Source organism: Apodemus sylvaticus, chromosome 1 (genome assembly GCF_947179515.1).
Source record: "Apodemus sylvaticus chromosome 1, mApoSyl1.1, whole genome shotgun sequence".
Lineage (NCBI taxonomy): Eukaryota > Metazoa > Chordata > Mammalia > Rodentia > Muridae > Apodemus > Apodemus sylvaticus.
This window is the reverse complement of record NC_067472.1, coordinates 79,934,578-79,952,066: the sequence shown is the minus strand read 5'-3', so window position 1 is coordinate 79,952,066 and position 17,489 is coordinate 79,934,578. Positions and strand designations below refer to the sequence as shown.

General features: G+C 49.4%; 1 protein-coding gene across 4 annotated transcripts in view; it reads left to right on the top strand.

Annotated features, from left to right (window-relative positions):
* The window catches only part of Katnip (katanin interacting protein), a 182,082-nt gene that overhangs the window by 158,998 nt on the left and 5,595 nt on the right, over positions 1–17,489 (top strand). For all 4 annotated transcript variants that reach the window (XM_052199602.1, XM_052199577.1, XM_052199586.1 and 1 more), the window contains 6 exons: positions 2,376–2,454; positions 8,567–8,744; positions 13,229–13,394; positions 14,524–14,681; positions 15,841–15,905; positions 17,034–17,144. In XM_052199602.1, the coding sequence (XP_052055562.1) occupies positions 2,376–2,454; positions 8,567–8,744; positions 13,229–13,394; positions 14,524–14,681; positions 15,841–15,905; positions 17,034–17,144 (757 nt within the window). The remainder of the gene's footprint in view (positions 1–2,375; positions 2,455–8,566; positions 8,745–13,228; positions 13,395–14,523; positions 14,682–15,840; positions 15,906–17,033; positions 17,145–17,489) is intronic.

Genomic DNA, 17,489 nt, shown 5'->3' with positions numbered 1-17,489 from the left:
TGTACCAGCTTGCAACCCCAACAGTGGAGGAGTGTTCCTCTTTCTCCACATCCTCGCCAACACCTGCTGTCTCCTGAGTTTTTAATCTTAGACATTCTGACTGGTGTGAGGTGAAATCTCAGGGTTGTTTTGATTTGCATTTCCCTAATGACTAATGATGTTGAACATTTTTAAAGATGTTTCTCAGTCATTTGAAGTTCTTCAGGTGAAAATTCTTTATTTAGCTCTGTACCCCATTTTTAATAGGGTTATTTAGTTTTCTGGGGTCTAACTTCTTGAGTTCTTCGTATATATTGGATATTAGCCCTTTGTCAGATGTAGGATTGGTGAAGATCTTTTCCCAATTTGTTGGTTACTGATTTCTCCTTTTGATGGTGTTCTTTGCCTTACAGAAACTTTGTAATTTTATGAGGTCCCATTTGTCAATCCTTTTTTTTTTTCCATTTGTCAATTCTTGATCTTAGAGCATAAGCTATTGGTGTTCTGTTCAGGAACTTTTCCCCTGTACTGATGTCCTCAAGGGTTTCCCCAGTTTCTTTTCTATTAGTTTCAGTGTGTCTGGCTTTACAGTGTTGGCGAGGATGTGGAGAAAGAGGAACACTCCTTCACTGCTGGTGGGGTTGTAAGCTGGTATAACCACTTTGGAAATCAGTCTGGCGGTTCCTCAGAAAACTGGGCACATCACTTCCGGAGGACCCTGCTATACCACTCCTGGGCATATACCCAGAGGATTCCCCAGCATGTAATAATGATACATGCTCCACTATGTTCATAGCAGCCCTATTTATAATAGCCAGAAGCTGGAAAGAACCTGGATGTCCCTCAATGGAGGAATGGATACAAAAAAAAATGTGGTATAGTTACACAATGGAGTACTATTCAGCCATTAGAAACAATGAATTCATGAAATTCTTAGACAAATGGATGGAGCTGGAGAACATCATACTAAGTGAGATAACCCAGTCTCAAAAGATCAATCATGGTATGCACTCACTGATAAGTGGATATAAGCCTAGAAACTTGGAATACCCAAGACATAATCCACATATCAAATGATGTCCAAGAAGAACAGAGGAGTGGCCCCTGGTTCCGGAAAGACTCAGTGCAGCAGTGTAGGGCAAAACCAGATCAGGGAAGTGGGAAGGGGTACATGGGGGAACATGGGGGGGGGAAGAGGGCTTATGGGACTTTCAGGGAGTAGGGAGCCAGGAAAGGGAAAATCATTTGAAATGTAAATAAAAAATATATTGAATAATAAATAAATAAAAAAATAAATAAATAAATAAATAAATAAATAAATAAATAAGTGGCCATTAACTGAAAGTTCCAAGCCTTCTTGCCCACAAAAGCACAGCAGTCTGCTCTTGACCTGTGGGTCTCCAGGAGCTGACCTTGAATCCTTCATCTGCCCAGTGGTTTCCAAATGTCAAGGCCCAGGAGCACCTGGTGATGGACCTGACCTGAAAAGCATGAGGGACTTCTTGGTCCCGGATAGACAAACTCCCTACTTCCCTTCGCCTTACACCATCTCTGACTGAAGCACTGAGGCATCTTTGTCTAGGAGAATTAATATAAATAATAAATTAATTATATTATTAATATAAATAATAAATAGTCTTATGTGGAGACCCCAAACAGAGTCTGACTACTCTTACCTATCAGTAGACAAGACTGGTTACCCATGGGGATCAGTTAAGAACTCTAACAATATAGGAGTCCCAGCTCACCCCTAAGATGCCAATCCTGGACAGCCAAGTGGGAGCCACTTGCTGTGGTTTGAGGTCCCCTTTCTTCCTTCTTCCTCCTTTCCTCCTCTCTTCATCTCAGTCTCTTCTCTCCCTCTGTCTCCTTTTGTCACTCCTCTCCTTCCTGCTCTTTCCTGTCTCCTTTCCCTCCTCCATCTTTCTTCTTCCTCTTCTCCCACCTCTCTTTTCCCTCCAGATCCACCTCTTCCTGTCTTCTTTTCTCCTTCCTCATCCATCACCCTTTCTCCTCTTCCATCTTTCTTCCCCCTCCTTTCCCCTCCCTTCCTGGTTCCTCGTCTACCTCCTTCCTTGTGTCCCCCCTCCGTTCCTTCCTCCTCCGTCCTTTCTTCTGTCTTCCCTTCCTCTCACTCAATAAGCATCATGGGTCCACAATAGACTCTGAGAAGGTCTGCATACCCTGTTGTTGCCCCTCAGCTGTGGGTAAGAGCTATGGGTAGGGATGTGGTCCCAGGATCCACACACCCACATACCTCATCATAGGATGAGAAGGCAAGCAAAACCAGATGCAGGGATTTCCTGAGCATGGAATGGGCAGTGAGTCTGGTAAAGGAACTGTGTGGGTACCACTAAAACCTCTCTTCTCTCTGTTTCTCCCCAAACATCCTATAGGTACCAGGGCTAGAGCTACAAGCCAGCCCCCCTGTCTCCGAAGTCACCACACCCGAGCCAGGCATCTTCTATGGGTTATGTGAGTACCTTCCCCAAGAACCAGGCAGGGCCTTCTGTTTATTTTGTACTATCAGAGAGGCATTGTGGCATTTTGTATTTTGTACCTAGGCCACCTATGTGCCCACTGTGGACCTGAACTTGGGAGCCAATTGACTTCAGGCTGCTACTAGCTTAGTAATTAGAGCTGTTATAGAACTCAACCACAGCTCAACTCTTCTACAAAGCAAAGAAGGGGTTAAGGGTGGGAGTGTGAGGGAATCACATGGCCCAAGGCCTGGGTCCTCTGACTTCTCCAGAAGCCATGATTTTAGGCAGACTCTGAAGTATTGGCTACTTTCACATGTTGACGTACATAAGGCTGCTCAGCCAGCAAGCCTCCCTGCATAGATCTCATCTGGGCTCCTGGGCCTCTCCCCTTCCTTCCAGACACGTTCCTCTCTTAGTTCTCTCACACCTATGCCAGCCCCTCATTGTCTAAGGAAGCCCCAAGCTACGATAACCCCACTGCCAGGGCCCTGCTACCAGGTTTTCTGTGTGTCCTGTCGCCTTGCCTCCTGTTCTTTCTGCCCTTTCTGCTGCTGTGTCACTTGCTTTCAGTTTATCTCTTGAAAAGAGAGCTGTGACCCTACCCCATTTCTTGAGAAGCAGCCTCACACCTCCAGTTCCCAGTTCATCCCAGCCTAGCCTGGCCCCTTCCCTTGCCACCTTGGTGGGTAGAGGCTCCTGGGTCTGAATGCCTCTTCAGGCTCCCTGGCTGCCCAGTCTATGTGGTCTGAGTATGGGCTCTCTAAGGTAGCTCTGCGGGAGGATGGATGGAGCCTTCGTGACTCACATTGCAGGGCAGGCAGGTCTGGACAGAAAGCAAAGGCAGCCTCATAAGGGGCTCGGTGGCTAGGTGGGCCACCTGGAGGCTGGGTGGATCCTGCTGATAACCTGAGCTGAGAGAAAGCTTGCTCTTCACATCCCTAGTCTTCATGTCTCTAGTCGTAGACTTCATCCAGAAAGGGCACACCTTTCTGAAGATACTCATTAACCCTGTAGCACGGGCAGGGTCTAGTGGTGCCTAATGTGCACCACCCCTCTTCCTGCTGGCTCTTCTGCACCTGGTTTCCCCAAACCTTCCCCCTGTCCTCAGTGAGAATGCTCCCCTGTTCCTTGCTTGTCCATAAGGGGAAAAATGGTCTCTTAGACAGAAAGGTGATTTATTTTGAATTGCTACTGCTCTTTCTACTCCAGACCACTGAATGACTTTAGGCTAACAGACTAAAGAGTTGTAATTCTAGCACTAGAGAGGCAGGGGCAGGAGGACCTCAGTTCAAGGCCAGCCTGTGTTCTATGAAAGATTGTGCCTGAATAAGTGAATAAACGCACAAACAAAAAATAGGCAGAGATATGATCCATTTGGCATATGAACTGGAAGACCCTGGTCATTTTGGTTCTTAGTGCCCACATACAGTCAGGCATGGCAGTGCACACCTGTGATCCCAGTGTTGGCAAGATGAAAACAGACAAAACTCTGGAGCCCTCTGACCACCAGTCTGTCCTGGGACCCAGGAAGGAAGAGTGACAGTCAAGGTTGTCCTCAGGTTTCCACCTGTACACATAACAGAACCTAATACACAGGGATACACATGCTCAGGGCACGCGTCACACACACACACACACACACACACACACACACACATACACACACACACACTGAATGAGTAAGTAAATAAATAATCAACCAATGCCTGACCTCCCAGGTCTTAATGTTCTCATTTTTTGCATTAGACAACTGAAGCTCGGAGAGCCAAGGTTGGGACCAGAAGCAAGGAGATCTAACTCCAAGAGTATAAATCCTCCCTGTACTACAAAGCCTCTGGGCTCTGGTTAAGAGGCTGCTTTATGGCAGAGGCCTCTGTAAGGGTCAGCATTTCTGGTGAAGCTATAAGGTCCTAGAAGATAGCAATCCTTTATTTATTTTTTTTACTGAGTTTGGGTTTGAAGCGCACACACACACACACACACACACACACTGGAAATTGAATTCGTGCACCTAGAAGTTAGGGTCACTAGTTTCTTAGACAGCTGAATGTAGACAGGGAAATGACATCATGGAGACTTGCTGTGTCTCAGCCTTTCTACCCGGTTTGCCTCTTGTTCTTCTCCCTGGGAGCTATGCACCAGTGTCTTGTGGGAAGGCCATGCACCAGTGACTTGTGGGAAGGCCATGCACCAGTGACTTGTGGGAAGGCCATGCACCAGAGGCTCCAGGGAGCTTTGTGCTCACATCCACCCATTACTAGCAACCCAAGATAAAAAATCCACTTTTATTGTCCAGAAGATCTAGCCCTAGAATTAAGTTTTAGGGTCTAGCTTGTATCTCAAGCCTGTCCATAGATTGGTTATGCAGTTCACTATGAGGGACTGGACAGATAGGAGATATAAAAACCATATCTGACCAGAGATGGGTCATTAGCTGTCCCTGTAGCCTGGTGAGAGTGGTCAGCTGCCCAGATAACCTGGATGAGCCAGAGCCTCTTCCTGAAGGAGAAGAAAGGCAGGTGAGGGTGCTGCCAAGGAGAAGCTGCCACTGTCCTATCTGTGCACTAATTTTCCCCAAAGCCTATTTACCAATGTTCTTTGTATGGAACCAATCCAGTCTTTCTCATAGAGGACATTGCAGTGCTCAGAGAGGTCGACCCTGGGGTAGAGTACTGTGGCTTTGATCATTGTACCTGCTAGGAAAGCATTGAGGCCTCTCCACTGTATCATTGCCTCCCTCTTGAGCTTAGAGCCCCAAGAGTCTTCTATCTCTTCTCTCTGAACCCCCATCCCATCCTCCACCTGCTTAGCAACCTGCCCTTTAATAAGGTTGCCCCAGGGGGAGGGGTGTGTTTTGGGGGAAGGCGGTGGGTAGACATGGCCAATCTTCTTCATGCTTTGAAAGAGGAATATATGACTTGCTAATTTGCAGATGACTCTCATTTGGGAAGTTTTGCAAATATCAGCCACAATGAATAGGGAAGGAGTCAAGAGGGCCAAAACATGAGAGAAATAACAAAATTAATTTCCATTTGTATAAATACTAATTGATGCACCCGAGGAAAATGAATATGGAACATGGATATCAGCTCACAAGGAGAGCCAGTGCATTCAGAGCCCTGAATCAGGGGGATCAGGTGCATCTTACAGACACAAAGGGGCTGCACGCATGGGAAAGGCTTCTTGTTCCCAGGGAGAGGAGGCATTTCTGCCTCCTCCTGTCCCTCCCTTCCCAATGTTCTCCCTCCTCCACTCCAAGCATTCTCTCCCACACACTACCCACACTACTCTGTCACCGGGTCAATCCCTTCTTCTCCTTCTGTGTTCAAGCCATTAGGCTCCATTGCCTCTTAAACACACCTTGATTGTGTCCCTGCTGCCCTCTCCCAGTAAGAGCACTGTCGGTGAGGCCTCTCTTAGCACCAGTGTCTAACCCTCTCAGACATGGTTTATCCTACACCACTGCCCTGATCCCATATGCGGGCCACCATGGTCATGCACATCTGTAGCCCCAGACTCAGGAGGCCAAGCCCGGAGGATCACATTTTGAGACCATCCTAGAATACAAAGGGAGATATTGTCTCAACAAGGCAAAGAAAAAAAAAGTAACCTGTTATAACTTCCCACTGCTTACGTCACACACCTCTCCACTTCCACGTGGCACTGAGCTCAGCCTCCTTTTCTAGTTTCATGCTCTGCTCCTCCCGTGGCTAGCTGCTTCCAGATGTGGGCCCAACTTTCCCCCTCAACCTAGAATGATCTTCCTCTGGGAATTCAGGAAAGCATGGCTCATCCTAGCTTGCAGGCCCCAGCCCAGTTGCCATCTACCTTCCCTCCCTAAACATCCAGCCCCCACTGTGCCACTCCCCAGCCACCCCATCATTCTGTTTGGGCATGTGGCAGTGTGGACAGCTGTGCAGTCAGCCAGTGTCTGTTGACTGCAGAGTGAACACTGCTCACTCTGGGATTTACTGTTAGCAACATCATGTCTCTAATTCTAAAACCATAGTTAGCGAATACAGACCATCAAAAGTATTCATTTACCATTCACTGTGAATTGAGGGAGACATGTCCACTAACCACCTACCTACTTTTCTACCAATCAGAGGTTTCAAAATAAAATTTGAATCAAGCATCTATTTGTTGGGCAGTGCTGTCCTAGGCTGTAGGAATAGAAAAGTCAGGGAAATAAACAAGCACATTAATGTAGAATACCTCTAGAGGTCAGGATCAAAGCAGATGGAGCAAGGGCTTAGAGAGCTGTGGGGGTGCGACCTGAAAGTCACTAAGAGATGATATCTGAATGTGGCTAGTAGAAGAACTGTATCAGTTAGCTTTTGCTGCAGAACAGACAAATCCGCAGTGGAGCGCCTGGGTGCAGTGCTCCCTCGTCACCAGCACTCATGATTCTGTGGCTAGCTCACCTCACCCGAACTCACATCTCTGAGCAGCCGGCATGTGGACTGGCAACTGCCTGCATGTGCTGCTATGGGCAGAGCAACCGGTGACTGAGCTCTCTTGGCACAGGATAGAAAGAAAAGACAAGTTCTTGTGCACATAAGCCATGCAGCCCTGATGCAGGGTGGAGAGCAGCATGGCCACAGGCTGGGGGGCAGCCAGCTGCTTTGCTTACCATCCAATCCCTGGAGGGCACGTGCACATGACAGTTCGTTCAGTGCTGCTTAGGACCCAGGTCTCCTTCACTCCTGAGATGTTCAGGCCAACTTTGGCACCACAGAGAGGAAGTTTGAAGGCTGAATCACAAAAGGGTGCTGGGAAATGACAGGAATTGGACAAGATGTCAAGTGCAGGGAGGTGAGAGGTTATAGCCTGGCCCCCAGAGAGTTCTGAAGTTTTCCTGGACTTGCAGATCCTCTTGTAAGAAATATGGAGCACCTCATGACCCCAGGCTTTCTGCCAGCTCCTCCAAACCTACTGTCACTCAGCAGAAGTCCAAAGGATTAAGCCTTAGGTGCTAAACTGGCCAAGCGCCCCCAGGGTAGGAGAACCCCCTTGAGCTTGGCCCTGCTCTACTGGTAAAGGAGGAACTCCAGCCAAGCCTGTGATAGGGCGGCAGGGTATGACCCAGAAAGGGGCGCTTTCTGGGCTATGGAATGAGTCACCTGGCATTTGTGTCCCAGGACCACAGACAGTGTCCTAAAATGGTGTCTGGTGAAGGGGGCTGAAAGCTGAGGAGGAAGCACGGCTCAGCAGGCACTTCCTTTACCCTGAGTCCATCACAGGAGGAGCTCATTTGCATAAGATGTTAAGTTCTGGGTGTGGGGCTTCCTGAGCAGCCCATTGCCAGGCATGTATTGGCATCGAGCCTCTGCTATATGCCAGTCCCTGGATACAAATGGTCTGGAAAGACAAGTGGGGTTGTTCCCTTAAGAAGTCAGCCACCTGGTAGGCCACATGGGCATTTATTAAGTAGTAGCCTCTAGGGTTTGGTAGAGGAAATATACAAAGATATGGCAGGCTGTGATGCAACACTGACCTGGCCCCTGAAACATGAGTATAGTCCAGAGGACTGGAATAGCCTTGTGACAGAAGACATAGAAAACTGAACAATGGAAAGATCATCTGTGTAGAACTAAGGGTCCTGATGCATGACGAAGCCAGGAAAGGAACGCCTCGATGGAAAGTTGTTGGTTACTGCGATGGTTTCTGCGGTCGCTCGAACGTCCTGTCTGCTCCCTGCGTTGCGGCTGCCGCTGCTCGCCGTGCCCACACGTGCGCACCATGGGCACCGCGCCGCGGGACGCGGTGGAACCGTGAGCCGCAATGAGACACGCTAGACCAGATAGTTCCACATGGGGGCTTTATTTAAGATAGGGAAGGGGTAGCGGGCGGGAAGGAAAGGGGGAAGAGAAAGAAAGAGAAAGAGGAAAGGAGCGCTGCCCCATTATATACCGGGGGTGACGTAGTTACAGGTAAAGGTGGGCTATGGAACTCTGGGTAAACTGCAGCTGTTGCCTTGGCAACAGACCTATACATTGCTTGTTTGGCGTCACAAGCTTTGCAGGCCTCGGGTACCTACAAAAGTAACATGAGAGAGCCAACAGTCACTCTGGCGGTGACGGTCTGTGTTCCTTCCCCCACAGGCCTCCGACTAAACTTGACAGCCTCCTGGGGGGACCTGCACTACATAGGTCTCACTGGCCTGGAAGTAGTAGGCAAGGACGGCGAGGCCCTGCCCATCCAAGCACACCAGCTCTCCGCCTCTCCCAGGGACTTAAATGACCTGCCCGAGTACAATGACGACTCACGGACCCTGGACAAGTAAGTATTAGAAGCTTGACTGTGGCAGTTGGGGTCTAGAGACATGCTCTGTGTCCCCAGGCATCAGGCACATGAGATACTGCCTGGGACGGCATGTGGCAAAAAGAAGTAAGCCTGACCCTTTGCACAGATGATCCCCATTGCAGAACAATCAGGATAAGAAGTCAGGCTGGTGTATCTGCAGATGCTGCGTGCTGTGATATCACTGGCCTCAGTGAGGGCTTCACTCAGTATAGTCTGTCAACCTTGGTGGTGACCCACTCTGTTTGCACATACCTGCGCTAGGCCTCTCCCCTTTACAAACTTGAAAATGAAGTCTGGGTTGGCCACTATGGCTCCTCTGCCTCCTGTACATTCCAGATGCCATGGCCAGGGTGAATAGGCAAGCTTTTATAGTATCCATCCACAGACACCTGCCATTCATCTTGACTGGCACTTGGCCTCCTGCTCTAAACAGCTATGTGACTTAATTAGAAGCAAGGACAGTTGAAGGATGGGAGTTCAAAGCTCTCCTCTGCTTTAAATTTCCAAACTTCACAATTATAACAGTGAGGACAGCAAGAATAACCAATAGCCAATAGTGTCCACCACATTGGAATGGTAAGTGCCAGACACTGAGCTGCTAGTAGATTACAGCTGTGCATCCATGAAAGACACAGCATAGACTGAGACGTTATTGTTATCACTATGGCCAAAAGGGCCCAGACTGCTCAAGTGGATTATGATTTAGACATAGGCTATGGGATATGCCAACACGGCACTTAACTACTGAGTTGGCATCTCCTCTGCCTCAGTTTCTCTATCCATAGAACTATGGTAATAACCTCCATGGCTACAGGTTGGAAGTAAGGTGGTCACATTGTAGCCCCTTGTCCTGGCTGAGTCCTCTTTGTCCCTTCACTGTGGCCTTCGAGCCTGTGGGCACTGACTGCTTGGGGTCATCATGGGCTGTAGATCCTGGCAGGTCTGCTGGCAGACCTAGACTGACCCTACAAGCCGCCTCTGGCCAGCTGCAGAAGAACCCACACCTGCCCAGCATGGCCGTCCATCACCTACTTGACAGACACCCACAGATCATCCTTACAGCCTCTTGCCCAATCGTAGCATCATCCTTAAACATTCCTGTGCATATCTCTGACCAGGAAGCACTTGAAAAAGGCAAACACACCCTCAGTGTCCTTGTCACACCTAGGTCTGTGTGTAGTGGTTCCTGAGCCACCAGATAGCCCTCTTACTGTTTGTGTACTCAAGCTAAAACCCAGTAACCAAGTGTGCCTTTGTCTGAGAAGCCCTCGAGCTTCAGTGAACTTTCTCTTAATTTTTCCTTCCTTCTTTGTTTATTTTTGTATTTTAGATTTCATTAAGGCAACTTCATACACACATCATCACACCTTGTCCTCACTCCTTCCCTCCCCCACCATCCTTCCCTGTACCCTCTCATTAGCTTCCTTGCTTCTCCTAGTTAAGCCATGTCTGCTGCAATATTTTAAGTGGTCTATTATGCTTCTGTCCCCATCTTAAAATCCTTTCCTTCCCTCCAGTGAAGCCCTTTCTAGTTCTTTAATATAAATGCACAGGTACACACCCATATATAACTTAAGGTTTAGGCTCCATAAGTTAGAAGACATACAGACATAGAAGTCTGAGTCCGGCTTGTTTCTCTTAATTTTCTAGTTGCATCCATTTTCCTGCAAATACCATATGATTGCATTTTTCTTTATGGATGCATAAAATTCCATTATGTGTATGGACCACATTTCTTTACCATCTATTGATGGACATCTAGACTTAGTCCATATCCTGCCTCTGTATATTTTAGCAGAGAACAGAGCAGTAAACATGAGTGTGCACGTCTCTCTGCTTGTGTGCTGACGTACAGTCCTTTGAGTATAAACCCAGGAGCATTACAGCTGGCTATATGGTAGATGCTTTGAACCCTCCATAATGATTGCTATGACTCCTAACGGCAGGAGTGAGGGGTCCTCATTCCCCGTATCCTCTCCAGCATTGCTTGTCATTTGTCTTGATGGGGTGAGATGGATTCTCAAAGCACTTTTCCCTGATCCTTAGGGATGACGAGGTTTTTCTTTCAAATACCCATTGGCCATTTTGATCTCTTCTCTTTAATCCTGCCGGCTGTAGCTGACAAACATTTTCCGCAGTCTATAGGCTCTCTTCACTCTGGAGTGTCCCCACCTCCAAGGTTCTGATTTTCTCTGTGTGTACCAACAGGACTTCAAGTTCAAGATCCTCCTGCTTCAGTTTCAAGTGCTAGGATTATAGGAGCACACCACCAACTCATCTCTTCTTTTTTGTTGTTTTCCTACTTTTCTTTTATTGAAAGTTTTTTTTCAGTCAGATGTGGTGTTTTATGCCTTTAATCCCAGTACTTAGGAGGCAGAGGCAGGCAGATCTCTGAGTTCAAAGACATCCTGGCTTACATAGCAAGTTCCCAGACAGCCAGAGAAATCCTGCCTCCAAAAGCAAAAACAAAACAAAAGATGTTTTTCATTCTCCACATTCTGATTAAACTTCCCTCCTCCAGCTCCTCCTACTTCCCTCCCCCTCCTGCCCTCTCTTCAGGACCCACACCCTTTCTGTCTCTGAAAAACAAACAGGGATCTAAAGAGTAATAATAAGTGAGATAATAGTACAAAAACAAACAAATGGGAATAGAACAACAACAACAACAACCCCCCTCCAAGAAAAGGGCAAAAGAAAAAGCATAAGAATGTTATACAAACACAGAGACACACCTTTGCATGCGCAGGAATCCTGTAAAAGCACAAAACTGGAACCCATAATGCAAAGGGCCTGTAAGGCTTTAAAAAAATGTCCTGACAAAACATGAGACAAAGAACCACTAAAGACACCATTGAGTACCTTTTCTGTTGGCCGTGTATTGCTGGAGATGGGGCCTGGCCTGAAGCCATCTTTTACTCTTGTTGGTGACCTCAGACTCTGGGAATACCCGTGCTCCTTGATGTATTTGTTTGCAGTATTTAGTGTTGTCTGTTTGAAGTTCTAGGGATAGAAACCAGAGCCCCTTTGCAAGCAGGGCAAGCCTTCTACTACTGACTGCTCCTCCCCAGCCTTTGGCAATGCCAGGATGGCCCAGGCTCTTCTTGCCTCTCTTGCCTGACATCTGGCCTCTACCATGTCCCTGCAGTGACAGGGCCCTGATGGTGTCCATAGTGTTTAGAGACCTTGATCTACACATGAGAGAGGTTTATTGCTACTGGGTCTCTCAAGGGCAGAACCAGGAGGTGACTGCAAAGGAAAAGACTTGTTTTGTCACCAGCCTGTCTGCCATCTACCTCCAGTGTCCCCTCTCTCAAACCTCTGCAACAGTTTTGCTGGCAGCCAGTCCCCAAGACAGAAGTGATTGCTTTGGAAGGAAACAGCAGTCTGCAGCAGCCAGCTTCCTTCACAAACAGCAGGGTCAGCCTGCTGAATTTCCTCAGTTTTAACATGCCAGCAATTGTAAGACACACCATCCATCAATTTAATAACAGCCTTTTAGAGCACAGGAGAGAGAACGCTTTACCTCCATGGATGAACACTTGGATTTATTCTAAACCTTAAACTATCAAATGGTAAGGGGGGAAGTTGATTTCAGAAGTGGGAATTGTGGGCACAGCCAGAGTTGCTTACAGTACAGTAGCCCTTAAGGTCCCCAGGGTCCAAGGGTAGAGCTGGTGTGGGGACTGGTTATCTCTGAGTCTGGGTCTTCAAGTGGCCATGCCACAACAGAGTACAAAGGTCGAGTCCAGGCTAAAGAGGCTGAGGCAGATCCAGAAGCAGAGGGGCAGAGGTAATTGTTCTGGAAGCCACTCCTGCTGTCTGGGGTTTCCCTGGGGCACTAGACCTCACTACCAAACATGTTTAGCTCATCACAACCATGCCTCTCTGGCACTTGTTCCTGGCCTAGGTCTGCCAGGTTCCCTGATGTTTACCAAGAGAGAAGGGATTCACTTCTGTCAAACTGCCTCCACATCTTGCAGATCATCTGGACAACAAAGAAAAGACCCACCCCTCCACCCCAGTGCACCCCTTCTGAGCACTGACGCTGAGGTCATAATCTCATTCCCACCTTGCAGTTGGTTCCTGCTTCCTGTGGACTGCCTGCCTGACCACACCACATCTCATGCCATTAACCACAGGACATCCAGGGTGCCTGCATCACAGCTCTGCAATGAGCTCATTTCTACATGCAGCCTTCCTGACATGCAGACTAATAATACTCAGCTGAAGTCCCCACCCTGGGGTCACTAGGCTGAGGGATTCCCAATGAGGACACAGCCATTTCTGTTGAATTGTTGAGAATGAGTGTCTCTCAACACTTTCTTGAGCACACAGTTTCTACCCCTTCTTAAGCATTGCTTGGCTTCACGGCTCTCCCACCTTCTAAGACATAGCTGGGTGAGGGAGGCAGGCTTCCTGAGGCCCCCCCGCTCTTGCTGACCTGCCCTCCTTGCCTGCAGGCTGATCGATGGCATGAACATCACCACCGAGGATGAGCACATGTGGCTGATCCCCTTCTCCCCTGGGTTGGACCATGTGGTTATGATCCACTTTGACAGAGCCCAAAGCATTGCTGGCCTGCGCCTCTGGAACTACAATAAATCTCCCGAGGACACCTACCGAGGGGTAAGCCGGGCGGGCGGGCGGGCGGGCAGAGCAGAGTCTGCTGTCAGGAAGGCAGCATGATGAATGGCTGGCGTGGGTGCTGGAGAGGAGCATAAATCCTCCAGAACCTTCCAAATGGAGGGGGCTGATATCCAGGGAGAGAGCAAGCTGCATTTCCTTTTACACACAGCAAATGTAGCCCACAGCCCAGGGCAGCCTGCAGGGATTGCAGAGCTTTTTTCTCCTGTGACTGTGGGTGCCCTTCCCACACTGTCCAGGCTTGTATGTCAGCTGCAGGCCCCATGTCCACTGAACGCTGGGAAGGGTGTGGTCAGGCAGGCTTGTGTGTGCTCCTCATTTCATCAGGCTCTCACCCTGCCTCTACTGCCCCACCTCTCAGACTTCCAAGGAAGGCTGGAAAGGTTGGCGGTTCTCTTGGGGCTACACAGCTAGCGTCTGGTCTGTCGAGCATGAAGCCCACACTCTTTCAATTGCTGGTGGGAAGGCAGGGATGGCAAGTGGCCTCTGAAGGCTTGTAGGTGTTTGCAGTTTGCTGGCAGATCCCAGCAGCATGGCTAGAGGATTCCTGCCTGGACAAGATACGTGGGTGTGTGCGTGAGCATGCATGCAAGATTGTGTGTGTGTGTGTGTGTGTGTGTGTGTGTGTGTGTGTGTGTGTGTGTGTTCATGAGTGCGTGTGTGTGCTCTGTAAGTACTTTGTAAACACAGTGCCACTACCTATCAGCCCTGAGGCTGTGAGGAGGACCAGCTGGGTCTCTGCTATGCACCCAGAGTAGACTTAGCAGGTGCTGAAAGTAGGAAGATGGAGCCTCTGCCCATCTCCCAGGTAGGGAAGGAGGTGGAGAGGCTGGAGGCCTGCACAGCACTGCTGGTAGGGGTTGTGCTCCTGAGGTAGTGTCCTTGACCATCGGGCCAGACTGCTACAGGCCGCTGCCACTGGTGTCTGGGTCCCCCACCAAGGCCCATGCCTCCTCTGAAATGCATGCATGGCAAACACAGGTAAGTGTCCTCTGGACAGCGCCCTTACTCTAGGTACCTTGTGCCCAGACCCAATGTTGTGCTAAAAAAATGGAATGTAACTGTCACTGGAACTCAGGCATGGCCGGCTTTCCTGTGTCTCCTCTGCTAGGTCAAAATCGCTCATGTGTCCCTGGATGGTCTGTGTGTGTCTCCTGCAGAAGGCTTTCTCATCCGAAAGGGGCCTGGCAACTGCCACTTTGATTTTGCACAAGAAATTCTCTTTGGGGACTACCTACAGACCCGGCTACCACCAGCACCCACCAGGAGGTGAGGGAGTTGGTCTAGCCCACGTGCGTCTGTCCTCTGTGTGTGCACCCTCAGGGCTGGAGCTGCAGTCACGCATATTGTCCAGAAACACCTCTGGTTGCTTCCAGCCAGCGCCTGTTCCCCAGCCCTGATCCCAAGAGAAGCAGATGAAAAGCTCTCACTTGGGTTTGCTGAGGTGTCCTGGAGACTGCTCCAGCACCAAAGTCTAAACCAAGTGAGGTTTGCCGGTTTACAGTCCCCAGTGTCTGAGCACCAAAACCCACAATAGTGAAGCAAAAGAGTTCACTCCCCTATGGCAAAATTGTAACAGTGTCCTTGGTCAGGACATCCCACGGAGGTCTATAAAGAAGAGCTGGAGGAGAGGGCAGAACAGTGGTCATCTCTCCTGGAGCCAGAATGGCCCATGCTTTTGAGTGTGCACTTGGGTTTTGGTTTTGAGTTTGTTGGGTGGGTGGGGGGTATTGTTGTCTTTCCTGAGATAGGATCTTACTCTGTAACCCTGACTAGCCTAGAACTCACTATGTAGATTAGGCTAGCCTCAAACTCACAGAGATCTTCCTATCTCTTAGAGTCTGTACTTAAAAGCAGGGATTTTTATACCCATTTCACAGAAATGGAAACTGAGGCCTGGGATGGAGATCATGAAGTCAGTAGTGCTCAGGGCTTCTCCTTTCTCCCCTTTCTCTTCTGCATCCCCAGCCTGCCTACATTCCAGGAGCTTTACTATGTCCAGTTTGACTGCTATGAGAGGCCTCCCCAGACTTCTGCCCATCCAAATGGCCTGTCAGGCACCCTGACTCTTCAGCAGCACCTAGCACTCAGAATTGTGGCCTCTGCACCCCTCTAGAGAGCAAGGGATGTGGCTAAGAGAGTGACCACAGCGGCACATCCCACTCAAGTACCTGCCAGCTGCCTGGCTTGCACGGTGGCTCCTCACTCTGTCCAGGTGTCTGCACCTCTGTCTGAGTTAAACACGTCCCTACTTTTAGGTACTCTAAGGCTTGCAAAGGTCTGTAACAGAAAAGAGCTAGGCCCTCCACTGCCCCTATGGATACACTCCAACTCCCCGGGCTGCTACATCTGCAGCCCATGGCTGAGGAGTGTCTCTTGGTGACTCTGGAGCAGAAGGGTTCATGGTGCTGTTTTGGTCTCTTTCCAGGCTAGATGCAAAGAGCCTGGAGCGAGCCAGCATGGACTACGAGGCCCCACTCATGCCCTGTGGCTGTATCCTTCTCCCAGCAAGCACAGCGCATGCCCAGCAACCAGAGTGCCACACAGGGAAAGTGGAACTAATGAAGGCATCACTGGGACATAATAGCAGCATGGGACCCATCTGCCTCTTAGAAAACTGGGGCTGTAGAAGTTGCACAAAAGACCCAGCTGAGTGGGGCTGGAAGAGAAACAGGTGACCCAGGAACATGTCAGGGAGATGGCAGGGACAGAGGCAGGAAGACCACACCCACTTCCTGGTGTGATCTCATTGCATGGCCAGCAGAGCATTAGTCCTGGGAGCAGGCCACAGTGGCAGCCTCACTTCCCAGCCATGAAAACTAAAGCACAGAGGCAGGCATGGTGGAGGCAGGAGGATCATGAGTCCCAGACCATCCCTGACTGCGTAACAAGACCTTGTCTCTTTAAAAAAAGAAAAGAAAAGAAAGGAAGGAAGGAAGGAAGGAAGGAAGGAAGGAAGGAAGGAAGGAAGGAAGGAAGGAGGAACAAGAAAAGAAAAAGAAAATTGAAAAGAAAGCTAAAAGCTAGAATTAAAAGAAACAAGTTAGAGAGGCCAGATAACTCACCTCTGCCTGTGTGGAGGTGTCCAGGTCTGGAAGGAAGGAAGCAGTTGCTTGGGCTGTGACTTGTGACTGCCTGGGGTGTGTCTGGGCGCTCATGACTTCCATTCCTGCTCCTAGAAACTGGGGCCTGGGAAGATGGAGCCAGGCGGGGGCAGCTGCTGCCTTGTACCCGTGGAGCTTGTCCGTGGGAACCACTGTGCTGCAGCCAGGCCTGCGGCTTTCCCCTACCCCCAACACGCTTATTCCCATGAACTTGAAAGACAGGGAGGAGAGAGGAATTTCTTGTTCTAATCATCTTATAACCAGGGAAACTGAGGCTGAGATGAGAGTGGTCCCAGCACCAACTATCCACAGGGTCTGCTCCTAGGATTCCTGTTCCTTCCTGGCCCAGGGCCCAGAGCAGGTGGTGTGGCAAGTGTGATGCTGTGTTCCTTTTGACAGACAGCCATCTCTGGGGGAGAGACTCTTCATCAACCAACAAGAAGAGCCCATCACATCTGCCTCTGCATGGCTTTCTTCTCCAAAAAACTGAGCTTCTCTTCCTTAATCCCACCCGCAGTCATTTTCCAGTTCCAGCTGCTGTCCAGCTGGGGCGACCCCTACTACATTGGCCTCACGGGGCTGGAGCTATATGATGAGCGTGGGGAGAGGATCCCACTGTCCCAGAACAGTATCCTTTCCTGCCGCAGCAGGGGCTGCTGGGATTGGGGGGAGGGGCAGGAAGGGTTTTGCCTATGTAAGGCAAATTGCCAGTACAATTTTGAGGGCAGCTTGAGCTACATAGCAAGGCCCCGTTTCAAAAGACCATGAGGGTCAGACATGGTGACACACGCCTTTAATCCTAGCACTCAGGACGCAGAGGCAGGTAGATCTCTGTGCATTTGAAGCTAGCATGGACGACTTAGTGAGACCTTGTCTCAAAATGCAAAACAAAAGGAAAGAACTGATGCTGATGGTGGGTGGCGGTGGTGTTGATGGTAGTTATGATATGGGGTGATGGCGGTGACGATCATGT